Source organism: Plectropomus leopardus, chromosome 1, assembly GCF_008729295.1.
Source record: "Plectropomus leopardus isolate mb chromosome 1, YSFRI_Pleo_2.0, whole genome shotgun sequence".
Classification (NCBI taxonomy): domain Eukaryota; kingdom Metazoa; phylum Chordata; class Actinopteri; order Perciformes; family Serranidae; genus Plectropomus; species Plectropomus leopardus.
Window position 1 is genome coordinate 40087521 of NC_056463.1, and position 16880 is coordinate 40104400.

Consider the following 16880-nt stretch of genomic DNA (forward strand, 5'->3'; position numbering starts at 1 on the left):
GTGATGAAAGGATGGATGGGGAAGACGGGAAAGAAAGAAAGAGGAAAGGAGGAAGGAAGGAAAGTAGAAAAGAAGGAGGAAAGGAAGCAAAGAATGAAAAAAAGGATGAAAGGTCATTATAACTTCATTCATGTCATTCAGTGGTTCTAAAAGGTTCTCTTAGTCCCTCAGCATCAGCAGACATGGCCCTGTGCAGCAGAATGGCGTGTTTACATGAAGCTCTTCAGGACTGTGTCATTAGAACATGAAAACCCTGCTCAGCTTCGCTCTGATGGCGGAGAAAGACACATACGGCGGCAAAGCAGTTACACTCACTCAGCTCTGCAGGTTTTTCTTTTTTCCTTCTAAAGAGGAGGTTCCAGTTATTGTGTATGCCCCAGTTATGAACATATGGAAATAATTTATTTATACGGGTTGTCAGAAGTGCTGGTGGTCTTTAGCTCAGTGGGTGTTATGTAACTTTGGAGGTGCAGCTCGGTTCTCAAGGTCAAGCTGCTCTGGTTAATGACTGTGCACAGGGGGAAACGTGGGAAACGTTTGAGGCCAGTTTTAATTGTCTGCGAGCCAACAAGCGTGATAACAGCAGACAGATTAGGCACAGTGACTGTCTCTGCTGCTGGACAGCTTGTCTGCTTGTGACTGTCTGCTTAGTGGAGGACTTTCACAGTTCTTTGCCATTGCTACTAACCAGAGGAGGTTCACTGATGCTTTTTTTTTTGTTTTACAGAATAGCCTCCTCACTCAGTTACCTCTGATGTTCAGCTGACATTTTAACTGCTGTGCTGATGCTCACTTGTAAACATGTGAGTTATATAAAAAATGTACAGTTGTCATGAAATCTACAAAATTAGCTATAGAGACCAAAAGTGTTTTTTTTGTACCACGCTGTAAACATGTTTATTTCTGCTGTAAAGTCAGGCATTTTAACATGGGGGTCTATGGGGATTGACTCGCTTCTGGCGCCAGCCTCAAGTGGCCATTAGAAGAACTGCAGTTTTTTACACTTAAGCGCTGGCTTGCAAGCTCCACCCTCAACCTCATCCTGAACATGGGAGCACCCCTTTGTTTCAAACCCCCTGCTGTACACACTGTAATAGGGTTGAAATCTCCAAGCACCTCATGAATAGATTTCATACAATTCAGATGGCAATGTTTCAGTTATAAAAAAAATGTCGGTGCATCAAAACTTTTAATTTTTGTGCTCCGCTGTGTTGTTATATTTGTCTCTAGCAATGGAGAGCAGCCTCTCTGCTGCACCATTAACTCTGTGAAAAGCCAGGATGCTGAGTGGGCGCAGGCTTTTTTTAGGTGAAAGGCATTAAGCAGAGTCATTTTATTCACTGCAGAGCTATTTTAGTTTAATACTGTAAAAGAAAGTATCAGCCTATATATAATATTGGATTCTTATAGGAGCAGCTGCAAATCACTCAGTTTGGGTTTTCATAAAAAAGCCAACAAAAGTAGAATCAAGTGATGCCTCTGGCTCATGTTGCCACGGGTTGGTGAGTTACCAACTATCAAGACTGTGTCTCTTCCACTGCTAAAGTGCAGCTCCAGGCTACGGGAAAGCTGCGCTGTGTTGTCTTTAAAGTGTTGTCTAATGTTGCCTTAATGAAATATTGTATTTTCAAGTTACGAGCACATGAACGACCCTCAAAAGTCATCGTGATGAGTGGGAAATTGGGAAATTCTGATGAGACTCAAGTTGCCAAGTTGTGTCATTTGCATGACAATTCAGGGCAGCAGAAATGGCACAAAGCATGGAAACAGTTTCAACAACTGACAGTAAAAAATCAAATATTTGGTTATTTTGTTCCTAGTATTTATCAGTTACTTTTAGTAGTTGCACATTTTAGTATATGCATCTATTAGCTTTCGCAAGCAAGCAAACTTTGAACTATGAAGTATGCCAGGCGAGTATACTAACATTGATAGCAACGTTGCTGACATGACGTCATAAATGCATAAACGTGGTGGGCTAAAATCAATGATTGGCCAATGGTAGGAAACTTTTTTTATTAATTTGCGCATTAAATATCAGTTTTTGATCACATGTAGTGTAATATGGTATTGTTAACTGCTGTCCATCCAGTGACCTAGATTAAATACAAAATATACAAAAATGCAATATATCAAATATATAATAAATAAATAAAAAATATAGCTGGAAACAGCTATCAACACTCTTAGAACTAAAATGCAACCCATTTTCTTTGTACCTTCCATGTTGTTCCCACTTTAACACCTCAAAGCTCATGAACACAACAAAAGTTTAGATTTTGTGCTTACCTCTGTGCGTATGTTGGTGAATCAGAACCATTCTTAATTGGCAGGCTTGTGCCCTGTCTGCAATTAGCATACTGTCATGCCCCCATTTCTTCTTATAAGGAAATGTGATTGCCCAGAGATGCATCATGGACACAGTGGTGAAGTTGTTTCTGCGCACATATTAAAGCCACACACACCAGTTTCAGACTGTCAGTGAGCATCTGTGAGTGCAGTCAGAAACACATGATCAGCTGTTGGTCCCTCTCTGTAAGCGTGTTCACACATGTTGCTCTCTGATGCGTTCTCACCTGAAGTCACAGGCTGCAGTCTCTCCCATCAAGGTTAAAAATCACATCTTAACACCTGCTTGAAGGAAGATCACAATCTTCTACCCTGCACGCCTATTAATAGGTGAACAATTAACCAGTTGGCTACAAAAGAACATACAGTATGCACAATTTCTATCAAATAAAAACTGTGACACTCAATTTTCATAGTTAATTTTTTAAATTAATAACTGATGAGGATGAAAGGGTGTCAGCTTCATAGTTATTTAATACAGTTGATTAATGCATTAGTAAAATAAATATTGTGTATTAAAGCCTTTTTAAATGATTATGGTATAATATGTTACGCATTTAGTTAAAAGATATGTGTTTACATTTTCTTAAACAACCAGGCAGTCCTAAATTTGTTTGCAGACTACGAGCAAATTCAGGTAAGAAATAATAATTAATATATAAATCACAGATCTGTGCGTAAAGCGTGAGTACGCACGATTAAAGCACAAATTTGTGCGTACGCAGTGTTTGTGAATGAGGCCCACTGTGATGGCAGCGTGTTCTGCTGCACTTTAATTTTGAATAAACGTGTGTTTTTTTGTCTGTCTGCTAACTTTACTTTTACAATTTGGTTATAATTGGCTTTTATCTAAATAAATTCTGCCTCCAGTTTGGTTCTGATTCAGAGAAATGTTGTAAATCTAAAACAGATATCTAATGAGAGGTTTCTAACGCAAGCAGACCTGCATTCAGGGTTCTGGCTGTATGATGTGCTTCTTCCGCTTCACTTATTGAACAGCGCTCTACTCAGAAAAGTGTATGGATAATTATAACTGCAATCTGCAACTATTTCAATGTTAAGAGCAGAGAGAGGGGTTGTGTTTGATAGCCTGAACAGCAAGTTCAAACAAGAACTTTGCAGAGAAGAAATAGACATTAGATGAGGAAACATCTGCATTCCACACAGCCTCTCTGACAACACACTGGAGCTGAATGAACATCAAAGCGTATCAGATAGCAGTAAATGCTGCTCTGAAACATGTGATTTATTAGCACGGCTTCCCTGCGATGTTTAAGCGGCCCTTTTCAGCCAGGAGGGCGGAAAGGCATGCACTAGTTCATTCACGCAGCTTCCTGCAAGCACAGCACTGCAGGGATTTGAAACATGTTCCAGGGTTTGTGAACAATAGCTATATTGAGAAAAACACATCACACTAATCCATCCCATCCACTGTATTCTCTATATATGTATAAAGCCATTTCTAGTTTTCTTAAAAAAATTGACAAAATATGAATACTGTTTTTATCTCCTCTAGATACTGGACATTATACCGAGAACAATTTATATATGTGTGTATGTGTGTGTGTGTGTTTTTTTTTTGTTGTTGTTTTATCCTTTTTTGTATGTTACCCTAAGCAGGAGTGGGGGGTGGATTGGGTGGGTTGGGGGCTATGGCGTTGGTTCAACAACTGTACATCTGTCTTTATGCCTTTCCTCTTGCTAATGCATTTTATACTGTCTCTATAAAAACATGTAAGATATATATATATATTTATGCTTTATGCTTTTATGTTTTATGCTTTATGCTTTTATGTCTATATATATATATATATATATATAAGCATAAAAATTATACTTGTTTCCGCAGAGCACTATTTGTAAGGTGCATAAGGGCTATTTTTGGGCATATAACAAACAAGAAAAATGTGTTATAAAAGCAGGATTTCAAAATGAAAATAAGAGCATCGCAGCTGTTATGGCAAGTTCAACAGGAGCACCTTACTGGCTCATCAGTTAGAAACACTGCGACAGAGTTTTATAACTCCTACATACTGTTCATATCTAACGTTATCATGTTACACTGCAGGTGCTTGTGCCTGCATGTGCAAATCTCTCAAAAGAGTCAAGGCACCCTATTACCTCTATTCCTTATGTGCACCATATATCATCATCCTGTTTCACTCTGACTCATTGGAGATTTCCCCATGAAACCAACAGGTGCCTGCCTGGTGAGAAATTGGCCAAATGTGGCGGGAATGCAGGCACTTCTTGTAACAGTGACAATATCAAGGTTCCTCTTGAACTCTATCACTATTGTCCAGTAAAAAATATACACAGTTATGGCATGTTCCTGGCCTGATTTGACCCATACTGCGGGATCTTAAATCCATTCAACAGATAAATCCGCAATAGCCTCAATTTACAAAAATTTGTTACACCTGTACAAAAGAGTATGGTAAGTATTTTATTTGTGTTCACTGTGGTCACTTAAGGAAAAGTTATCAGAATTTAGGCTGAAACAGTGTCAATTTATGATGTTTTGACTGCTGTTGACCCTTCTCTGCAAATTGGCTTGATTTCTTTCAAAAATATGGAAAGAAGGCAATGAGCAACTTAAGAAATTACACTGAAATAAGCAAGAAATTAGTAAAAAAAAAAAAAAAAAAGAAAAACAAGAAAAGGAAAAAATTAGAAATTACCTGAAAATTACCTCGTAAATATAGCTCTTTGGTCAAATGTCAAATCATGTCAACGTAACTGTTAGAGGAAGAAGAGTAAGAACATTGAGATTTGGGAACTCCTTAGTTGTCTTTGTGATAATTTTATGGAAATTCACTTCTAAATTTTCCTTATTTCTTGTTAATTGGGAGATAATTTCTTAGGTTGCTCATATTCTTACCATTTTTAACCCTTGTGTTGTCCTTTAGGTCATTCTGACCCCAAATTAAATCTTTTGCCAAAATATGGTTTTTATACTTATGTGAACAACGTCTATTGGCCCTGCATTCCAAAACGAAAGGAAAATGTGTGGTAATGGGTTGGACTGAAGTTAGACTAAAGGTGTAACACAGAATTGATTGACAATTTATACAATATGCTTTAAAAAACAAATCAGGTGGGGTCATTTTTGACCCCTAAGGACAAAAGGTGTATGGCAATCGGGAAAACATTACGAGGAATCAAAACCAATTTGATCAGGTTTCAAAGGGTTAAAGAAGGGATTTCCAGTAACCCTATAGCTCAATCTCTGTGTAAAAAAAGGCTTTTAGTTTTATTGTGGCTCTCACATTTTTCTTTGCTCTCTGATTACTGACACACACTTGCCAATTGGTTTTTTAATCACTCATGCAATTGTTGAAAAAACATCCTACATAAGCAGTGAGGAATTGTGAAAATCTGAGGCTGCTGTTGAATGTTAAAACAGCACCACAGGTGCATGTTTGAACTCAAAATGCTCCATGCATGGAATTCATATGACCATTTGTGTAGATGATCCTGCACAGGAACCTTGGGACATGATTACAAGTCATTTTTCTTCATCACATCATCATAATGTTCGGGGGTACGAGTCTCTTTTTTAATGCTATGAGCTAACCACCTGCCAGCATCGTGTGCCATCCAGTCTAGCTCTGTGTTGCTCACCTTGTACAGTGCCACAGTAGTGAGGCTGCTCAGCGTCTGCAGTAGAGCTGGTCTTAGCGGAGCGTCTGTGTCGCAGCAGTCTGTGTTTAAGTCCTGAGAATGACTGTGAGGGGTCATTTTCACCCATCGGCTGAATGAACAGGCTGTCCTCCCTGATCTGGATGAGCCCAGTCTGTGCAGAAAACAGAGACATGTCCAAGAGCAAAGTGTAATTATTCTCATAAGGACGCTGGTATAAAGAGGACAAAGAAGTTGAATTTTAATAGCTAGATGAATGGTGAATGGAAAGTGTTTACATATAATAGGACCAGCAGGTGCTCTGTCTGTTGACAGGCAGTTTTTACAAAATCAAAACTTTTCCACAATGATGATTTTTTCATGAGTAAATAATGTTCTCCTCATCATCTTCTGCCTGGCTGCTCGCCATCATCTGCCTGACGCTGTGTAAAGGTGACACAGAATTTCAAAATAAAGGTGCATCCGAAAGAGGATGATATGGATCAGTGTTCGCACTTAGCATCGAAGATATGTGATCGTGGCTCATTGGATCAATATATTGATCCACATCGCCCTTTTAGGAGCCTCACTAAGCTCAATGTTGCTGGATGTGGTTCTCTTGACCTAAACTAACCTGTCAATCCAACACCGTGATTAAAGAAAGGCAAAACTGTTCTAAATATAACCTTTGAGAGGGTTCTACGTGAAACCCATGGAATATTAAAGGGTTCTTGGTAGAACCCCCTGGGTGGTTTCTTGTCAACACAGTTAGAACGTTAAAGGTTCTGGAAAGAGCCCCAAAAAGGGTTCTGGATGGAACCATTACACACATAGAAGTATCCTCTGTAGAACCTCTCACAGATGGTTCCAGGTATAACCCTTAATGTTGGGTTTGAGGCAGAACCCTCTAAAATGGTTCCAGGTGGATCCTATATAAAAGGATCTACCAGGAACTAAAAAGGGTTCTTCTATGGAGACAAGCTGAGGAACCCTATATGGTTCTAGTTAATACCTTTATTTCTACAGATGTGATTGAAGGCCTATTTTGGAGAATTTGTGGCATCTGGAGGTGAGTTTGCAGACAGTAACCAGCAGAGAGTTCTGCTGTGTCATAAGTGTGAAGGAGACCTATAGTGCCCACGTCAAACACATGAATGACTTCAAGTTAGTACTTGTGTTTTTGATATCTCACCACCTTAGAATTAAAAGGCTCTATCTTTATTCTGAGCATTTTTGAGATATTGAACTTCAAAGTTTTGCATTTCAAATAGCAAACATGATATGAACCATTTTGTTTTCTGAATAAAAAGTCAAAAAATGCATATAAATTAAAAAAAAACAAACCCACCTCAAATAATGTTAATAAGTTGTCGGATAATAAGAATATGAGGAACTGAATTTTGTCAAAAATTTCAGACAGAACCTTTTAATTCTAAGATGGTGATTTGTGTCCTCTCACTGTCCTTTGTTCCGTGTGTTTTTTGTTCATGTTCTATCTATCTATCTATCTATCTATCTATCTATTGTTCTGGTCATAGATCCCCAGGTCCCAGGTTTCCTTGCTGATCAGGAACTATTGGTGCAGCTGTGATGTTCTCATCAGCTGTTGGTGATCAGCCTGTCTGGAGGGTTTCATAGGGAGGTCGGCTTTACTCTGCTCAGCTGTTTGCATGTCTACACAGAGACACCTTCAGTTATCTTTCTATGTTTTTTGTTTTGAGTGAAAATCTGAGTTGAGTATGTATTGGAAGTGTGATTCTTCCTTTGGCTAATTAATATGTTTCCCCCCTGTTCAGCAACTACACCTTTACTTTTGTTTAGGGACCAGTTCTTTTGTATGTATTTCATTTTAATAGAATTAGTGGGGGGCTGTGGGGAGTTTTATTCCTACGCCACCTCTTAGGCAACATTTATATGAAACGATTTCAGGAGAAAATGGCAAACTTCAGTTACGGTTTGGCTGTTCATTTACACGACACCACCTGTTTGTGTGCCTGAATGGAAAAATGGAAAGATTTAAAACGGGTTCCGGAGTGCAAACTTTTGAGAAAGCCACCATTGTTATTGTCATGCAAAGTGGTAATACGGAGTTTCCTCTGACAATGGGGACTTTTTGCACATGCGCATTCCAGTCTAAGACAATGGCCATGCGCGAGTAGGTGGACAACAACAACGATGGACTCCGGAGTGCTGTTTGTGCTGGTCACCCTTCTTAATTTAACAGTGCTACTCATGCGCCAACTACTAAATCCACCTTAATGCCGTCAAAGGTAGAAATACATACACATACAAATGTTGATCTATTAGTCATCTTTGTATATTTACATCTCACCGCTCTGTAGAGGAAAGTGTATGCGCGCACATGCCTTTTGTTTCATCACAAAATCACACCACCAACTACTGGCCTGGCATGTAAACTAAAGCCTTTTTAAATCATTTTTGGGGATCTGTGTGCACAGTGTTTGTTTTCAAAACATTTTCGTCTAAACACAGAACTTTTTTAAAAAAAAAATTATGCTGTTTTCTGTGGACCGTTTATGTGTAAACGTGGCCTCAGAGACCAAAGGGCCCAATTTTGCTTTCACTCTTTTATTCGTGTGCAGTGTCTTGTTAGTTTCCCAAACCACAACATGTCCATTCATCTGTCTATCTATCTATCATCCATCAAGCTATCTATTTTTTGCCTTATTCCCACTGCATAAAAACCTGCTAACGTCTGGCTTTTTAATGCAATGGGACAGGTTAAAATCGGCATTCACTCCTGATGGGAACACAACACACCAGTGAACACAGAAATCTCAGCACCTTCACCAGCAAGATGCAATGACGGGCCACCATTAATCACCATCCGTCTCCACCTAATCAGCGTTAAAACATCAGGTATCAAGTATGACATATATGAAGTGAAGTAACCACTGTAAAGATATCGGACCTCCATCCATGCTGCTTTCTACTATATACTTTTTCTGCGACATTGAACACACACACACACACACACACACACACACACATAAAAGTAATACCCATCTGCTGCGGAGTAGTGTACACAGCTCTGCTCTACTGGCAATGTGAAAGCATCCTATCACCTATTTTTAACGGGTTGACTTGTGTTTCAAAAAGCTACACACTCAATAATTTTGTTGGAAAAGTGCATTTATCCATCTATCTGTCCAACTGTTCAAGGGCAACTCAGAAAACTTGGCCAAGAGAATATCTGTGATTCCTGAAATCAAGCCAATCCTGCAAGTTTATAATGAAGTCATTGTATTTATCAGATCACATCAGCTGTCATTTTACAGTACAGTCAAGTGCAAACAGTCAAAATACCATTCTGCACTCTATCACAAATTTGTCAGGTCTGCACGGCGTTGGCAGCAACCAAAAGAGGAGGGAAACAAGATAATGCAGAGGCAGCAGTTACAACCAGCCACTATGAACAAGCCTGCTCTGACTCGAGCAGTGTGGTATGCCATAAAAGACAGCAGCAACTCTGTTCCAACAGTCCAGTCTGTTCCAACGTTTGCACAGACATTCTGCTCCCGGCTGAGCCCCTGAGCTAACAAATACTGTTAGCCAGCATAATGTGAACTGCACGGATGGATTAAAGCATTTCAACAAGTCCACAAACACAATGACATGATACTATTCATCAGTAGTGGCTGCAGAGAGAAGTACATTACACTGTGGTTAGAGGGATGTGACATGGTTTGAAATCCCTTCTTCCTCAGCTGGAGGAGTCTGACTCCCTCTCTTCCGTGTAATTCAATTATGTTATGATTTAATCTAAAATGTAGAGCTAATTCTCTATTTTGTTTTGTTTTTTTCTGATGTGCAAGCTTAATATGATTGTTATTCAGTGCGCTTCTGTCCATGCTCATTTGGCATTTACACTTTTATTATCAAAATCTTTATTTTGACTTCTTCCGTACGTTTTTCGTTCACTAACCACTTCTGTATACTTTTAGCTACAGAATCTATTCAATTATATAAATGTTCATGTCTTTAAAGACACAGGTGCTGTAACTTTTCTTGTTCATATCACTTTTACTTTACTTTAAAATATTAAGTATTTTTCGACTTTTTGATGATTAACCAAATGGAGGGAATCTTCAAGGCTTCTTAAAACTACTGCTTCAGCATATTTTTTGCCACAGACATTTAAACTTTAAACTTTACCAGACTTTTTAAAGTACGCTTCAGCTTTTTGATATCTTTAGCAGTTTTGTATCGCAGTTCATGCTATATGCTTTTTTTCTGAATTTATAATGGGTGTGAATTGTGCTGCTTTGGATGACATCACTAATGTTATTACTCTAACTTCCTTCTGTCGTTCTGCTTTTAAAGAATTTTCTGACTTAAATTCCAGTAGTGCCTACAAAATTCACTCTTTATGCATTAAAGCTATAGGACCAAACGCTTTTTAAAATTTTCTGCCTCGGAGCAAGAAGATATTCCTTCTCATTAGCAGCAATGTTATTTCACCTTAACCTTCTGGTATAGTCTAATTATAGTATACAAATTTACTTAATAAACTTATAATATTACAGATTGTAAGTCCAGTTGAAAAAAAAACAAATCTTTATTCTGCTTTTTCGATGCAAATATGGATGTGTTCATGTCCATAATTCAAATCAAAGAATTGTTACAAAAACCACTGAATATCTTTTACCAAAGATATGTCACTCAGCATAAAACATAAGCCACGTAAACTATTCTAGCGGGATTACTGCACCATATGTGCCAGAAAATGTACTACTTCAAATCTACTCTGATATACATTTACAAACATATAGCCCTTGAAAGTACAACTTTGGAACTGATAAGAAATGAGGTAACATTTTCACTCAGATTCTGTTCAAAAATCAGTCATCATTTTAATCATCAATCAATCATTTTAATTACGAAAAAACAACTGAGGATAAAGAGGGCAGATATGTGATTTCGATAAGTGATGGCCAAATGAAGCCTTGTGAACTGTTTTCTTTTTTTTCTGAGCCAACTGGATGGCGCTATTGTTCAAAAAAAAAAAAGACAAGAAGAAAGGTCAAGCAAAGGCAATTTTATATGCTTTCAACTCTTTGTTGAACAGAGAGCGCCACCTAGTAGACTCAGAAAAGAAAGAAAATGGTTCATGAGGTTTCATTTGACGATCAGTAATGTCAATTGGGACTATTGGAGGTACTAAAATTACAATACTCAACTTATATGCTCTAAACGAAGACTGCACAGATTTCTTCAAGAACATTGCCTCACTAGTAGCTGATAAAGCTGAGGGAATTACCCTAATTGGTGGAGACTTTAATTGTATCTTGAGACAAGCTATGGATCGGCTCCCAGCAGAAACAGGCTTGATGTCCAAAATAATCCACTAGCCTTATTGCAATGATAAGTGAACTGGGCTTGGTGGATGTCTGGCGACATCTACATCCCAGAGAGAAGGACTTTGCTTTCATGTCCCAGGTCCGCGCTAGTTATTCTAGGCTGGATATGTTTCTGATACCCAGCACAGACAGCTACAGGACGACTAAATGCAATATAGAACCAATTACAATATCAGATCATGCCCGTTATTTTAAATATAAAGATTGGGCCAAATAAACAGTTCAAATATTGGAGACTTAAGTTCTCATTGTTAAATGATGAAACAATTCAGCAAGAAATGCATAAAAAATTAACAGATTATCTCAGCTTAAATGATAATGATACTGTTTCCCCCTCTACTCTCTGGGAGGGGGCCAAAGTAGTTATGACAGGCAATATTATTGCTACTTCTTCAAGAGTTAAAAAGCAAAGGCTCGCTCAACAGGATAACTTAGAGGAAGAAATCATGAGATTAGAGACTGAGTACCAACAGTTAAAAAATAAGAAAATATTTGACTTACTCAAACAAAATGGAAAAAAAAAACTTGGATGATCTGTTAACCTTCAGAGCAGAAGGAGCATTACGGATCATAAAGAGGAAATACTACGAAATGGGTAATTGAGCAAGTCGCTTGCTGGCTTTTCAACTACGTAAAGCCCAATCCAACTGAGTACTGCATAAGATAAGATCCCCAATTAATGATCAGATGTTAACCCAACCAAAAGATATTGCAGAGGCATTTGCTACATACTATAGGAAGTTGTATACAGAGGAAGATGAGCCTCATAAAAAAGAAAAGATTGAATCATTTTTTTAAATCAGTTAATATGACTAACAGCAGATGAGGTAGATTCAATGACAGCCCCAATTAAATAAGAGGAAATAAAGGAAAATATTCTTCAACTCAAAAATAATAAATCTCCAGGTGTAGATGGTCTCCCCGGAAAGTATTACAAAACATTTGCTAATGAGTCTATAATCAGAGGGAAGCCCACCTGGACCATGGTCAGTGGCAATAATAAGTGTCATTCATAAAGAAAACAAAGACCCAAATTAATGCATGCCATACCAACCAATAAGCCTTCTATGTGTAGACCTTAAAATCTTGACAGAGCAGACTGGGTTTATTAAAAACCGCCAGGGGAATGACAATGTTAGAAGAGCCTTGAACCTGCAATCGATTACTGTCAAGAGAGACACCCCATCAATGCTTCTCGGCTTAGATGCCAAGAAGGTATATGATAGGGTTGACTGGACTTTCTTAGAACAAACCCTTAGACACATGGGTTTTAATGATAAATTTGTGAAATGGATCAAAAAATGTTAAATCTTAAATCCAGAGTTAGGGTCACTGTTCAGAATTTTTTCCTTTGGGACGTGGCGCACGTCAGGGAGACACTTTATCAACCTCGTTGTTCGCAATCATCATCAAAACACTGGCTGAATTGATAAGAATTAATCCCATCATACAAGGAATTCCAGATGAAGGAAATAACCAGCACAAGTTGGCAATAATGGCAATAATGTAAATGTTATAAAAATGGTGTCTGTCCCCCGACCACTTAATTTGTTTAAATCTAAAATAAAAACAGCATCATAACAGGAGAATTAAATGCAGACTCTTAAACATTAGATCCCTATCAACCAAAGCTCATTTAGTCACTGATTTAATATTGGATAATCATATTGATTTATTATGCCTGACTGAGACCTGGCTTTGTCCTGATGAGTACATTCGCCTGAATGAATCCACTCCTCCTGGTCATATAAATAGTAACATTGCACGCAACACTGGCCGAGGAGGGGGAGTAAGGCTAAGCTAAACTATAATTCATTTGAAAGCCTTTTCCTTAGTCTTTCTCACCCATCCTGGAAAACTCTACAGCCAATTCTATTTGTTATAGTGTGCTGCGCCCATGGCCCATATTCTGAATTTTTATCTGAATTCTCTGAGCTCAAGTTTAGTGCTTAAATCAGACAAAGTAATTATCATAGGGGATTTTAACATTCACATGGATATTAATAGTAATAGCCTTAGTTCTGCTTTCTCCACACTTTTGGATTCAATAGGCTTCAGTCAGTGTGTACATAAACCCACTCACTGCTATAACCACATCCTAGATCTTGTCCTAGCATACGGCATCAATATTGAAGATTTATTAGTCTTCCCAGAGAATCCCGCTATGTCAGACCATTATTTAATAACTTTCAATTTTTTATTACACGACTACAAGCCTCTCAGCAGGAGTTACTATTCTAGATGTCTATCTGATTCAGCAGTGGCTGACATCATTACCATGTCTTACAGTGACTGAGAATACTCTTCCTAACTTAAGTCATTCTCAAATTGATTGTCTCGTTAATAGTTCTACTGGCTCAATGCAATCAGCTCTTAACTCTGTTGCACCTTTCAAGAAGAAAATAATGAAACAAAGAAAATTAGCTCCATGGTTTAACCCCCAGATCCACAAACTGAAACAAACATCAAGAAAATTTGAAAGAAATTGGCGTTCAACCAACCTTGGAGAGTCCCGTTTAGTCTGGCTGGATAGTCTTAAAATGTATAAGAAGGCCCTCCGCCACGCCAGAGCAAACTATTATTCATCATTAATTGAGGAAAATAAAAACAATCCCAGGTTTCTTTTCAACACTATAGCCAGGCTGACTCAGAGTCACAGCTCCATAGAGCCTTGTATTCCCCCGGCCCGAAGCAGTGACGACTTTATGAGTTTCTTTAATAATAAAATGATAACTATTAGAGATAGAATCTATCACCTCTTGCCCTTAACTGACCTGGCCCCGAACTCAGGTAGCTTAGATATGGCAGCAAGGCCTGGAATTTATTTGTACTGGTTTTTTTTACCACATTCACCTTTGCCGACTCTCTACTCTGATTTTAGCATCTCAGCCATTAACATGCCTGCTAGACCCCATCCCAACTAGGCTACTTAAGGAAGCTTTATCCTTATTAGACAATTCTTTATTAAATATAATCAGTGTGTCTTTATTAACAAGCTATGTACCACAGTCTGTTAAAGTAGCTGCCATTAAACCTCTTCTAAAGAAGCCCACTCTCAATCTTGAGATTTTAGCTACCTGTAGACTGATATCTAATCTCCCCTTTATTTCTAAAATCAGAATGGAACAATTAATTGGCCTTGAAGGAACAGCACTAACCTGGTTTAAATCTTGTCCACGCATATTTAAGTCTGCTTCAGAGTGCCACAAGGTTCTGTGCTTGGACCAATCCTTTTTACTTTGTATATGTTTCCTCTAGGCAACATTAGTAGAAAACACTATAAATTTTCATTGTTATGCTGACGATACACAAATGTATCTATCTATGAAACCAGGGAAACTGATCAGCTATCTAGACTTCAAACATGTCTTAAGGATGTAAAAGCCTGGATGTACCGTAATTCCTTGATGTTGAATTCAGACAAAACTGAAGTTATTGTTCTTGGCCCCAAACACCTCAGAAACTCCCTTTCTAATGATGTAATTTCTCTAGATGGCATTACCTTGGCCTCTAGCACATCTGTAAGGCACCTCAGAGTTTTATTTGATCAAGATTTATCTTTTGCCTCCCATATAAAACAAACTTCAAGGACTGCTTTCTTTCACTTGCGTAACATCGCAAAAATAAGACATATCCTATCCCAGACAGATGCTGAAAAATTAGTACATGCATTTGTCACCTCTAGGCTGGATTACTGTAACTCCCTTTTATTCGCTTGCCCCAACAAATCTCTTAGGTCTCTCCAACTGGTGCAGAACGCTGCTGCACATGCTTTAACGGGAACCAAGAAAAGGGACCATATTTCTCCTGTTTTAGCTTCGTTGCACTGTCTCCCTGTAAAATCCCGGATTGAATTTAAATCTAAATGGTCAGGCTCCATCCTATCTGTCACAGCTCACAGTTCCTTACCAACCCTCAAGATCACTGTGCTCTTAACATGCAGGATTACATGTGGTTCCCACAGTTTCCAAATGTAGCATAGGAACTAGAGCCTTCAGCTACCATGCTCCTCTCTTATGGAACCATCTTCCAGTTTCGGTCAGGGAGGCAGACACCGTTTCCACTTTAAAAGGTAGACTTAAGACCTTCCTCTTTGATTAGGTTTATAATTAGGGCTAGCTCAGGTTGCCCGGACCTGCCCATAGCTCGGCTGACATAGGTTTAACCTGCCGGGGGAATTTCTATAGGGGTCAGAGAGCAGTGGGAACTAACACTGCTCTCTGACCTTTATATTTAAGCCATAATAGCTGATAAGTGACCCTAGTTTCATTAGTGTGTATATTCCTGGAGCACAAGTTTTTTGTGCTCAGTTGAAATCCCCCATCCGTGTGAGGAGGGGAAGGTGGGCGGAGCTTTCAGCCAGATCGGACGGGGATGGTTTTTAGTCCATACAGACCTGCCACTCTGGCTCTGCTTCCTCTCTCTCTCTTTCTTTTCTATTACTGCTCTCTGGCATTCATATTTAAGTCGTAATTGCAGTGACTCTAGGATCCTCATTGACTGCTTATCCTTTTTACTGCTCACCACCTTGGGTCTGTTGAACTGCACTACATTAACTGCACTACGTTGACAGCATTCCTGCTCCCTTGTTTCCTAGCTTTCCCGGATCCTGGCCACAACCCTGGCTGTGCCTAATCATTGTGATATCTGTCCTGGCGCTGTGATCAGTCATCACTAGACACATCAGAGAATACTTTGCATATTAAAGAACAATGGGAACTGGAACAGATTACAGTAGTGGACAATGATGTCTGAGAAAGTATATGTAATAGGTGTCACTGTGGGGTTGGAAGCCAGCAATGGAAGGAATTTGACTGGATGGTTAAACTGAGGTTCTTCAGAACCCCAATGATGACCTGTATGTTTAAAAATAATTTTACCAACAAATGCTGGAGATACTGTGATACACGGTCGGTGACCACACCCACATATTTTGGGACTGCCCAAAAGTACAGACATTTTGGAAGATCATAGGAAAAATGGAGAGAAACCTGAAATTGGTCATTCCTTTGGACCTGTTGTTATTGCCTGATCACAGGTTTACCACAAACGAGTGTCATATGCTCCATATTCTGCTGATGGCTGCAAGAAACACAATTACCATCAATAAACCTCCCACAACTGTTCAATGGTTGCATGAGAGCTCAACTACAACTAAAACTCCCTATTTTAAAAATAGGGATCAGTAGTCGACTTTCTTTGTTAGAAACCTTTTTATGTATCCTTACCCTTTGTTTTTTTTCACTACTTTTTTTAAAGTTATTCTTTTATAATAATTTCCAGTTGTATATGTATTTGTGTATGTATTTGTGGGTGTGTACACGTACATGTACATGTACACGTGTGTATATATATGTGTATATATGTATGAGTATGTTTGTATTGGGTATATGTACATGTGTCTGCATATGCTTATATATTTTTTATACTTTTACCCTTATTTGGGTTTTTTATTATTATTTTAAGTATTTTGAAGCTTTGTCATTCATGCACTCCTGCATTTATGTCTGCCTGTGTAGTATGTGTATG

The 16880-nt window shown here is 38.6% G+C and overlaps 1 protein-coding gene across 2 annotated transcripts in view; it reads right to left on the minus strand.

The window, feature by feature from the left end:
• Positions 1–16880, minus strand: part of adamts17 (ADAM metallopeptidase with thrombospondin type 1 motif, 17) — a 143782-nt gene that overhangs the window by 117123 nt on the left and 9779 nt on the right. For both annotated transcript variants that reach the window (XM_042485175.1, XM_042485184.1), the window contains exon 3: positions 5974–6145. In XM_042485175.1, coding sequence (XP_042341109.1) covers positions 5974–6145 — 172 coding nt within the window. The remainder of the gene's footprint in view (positions 1–5973; positions 6146–16880) is intronic.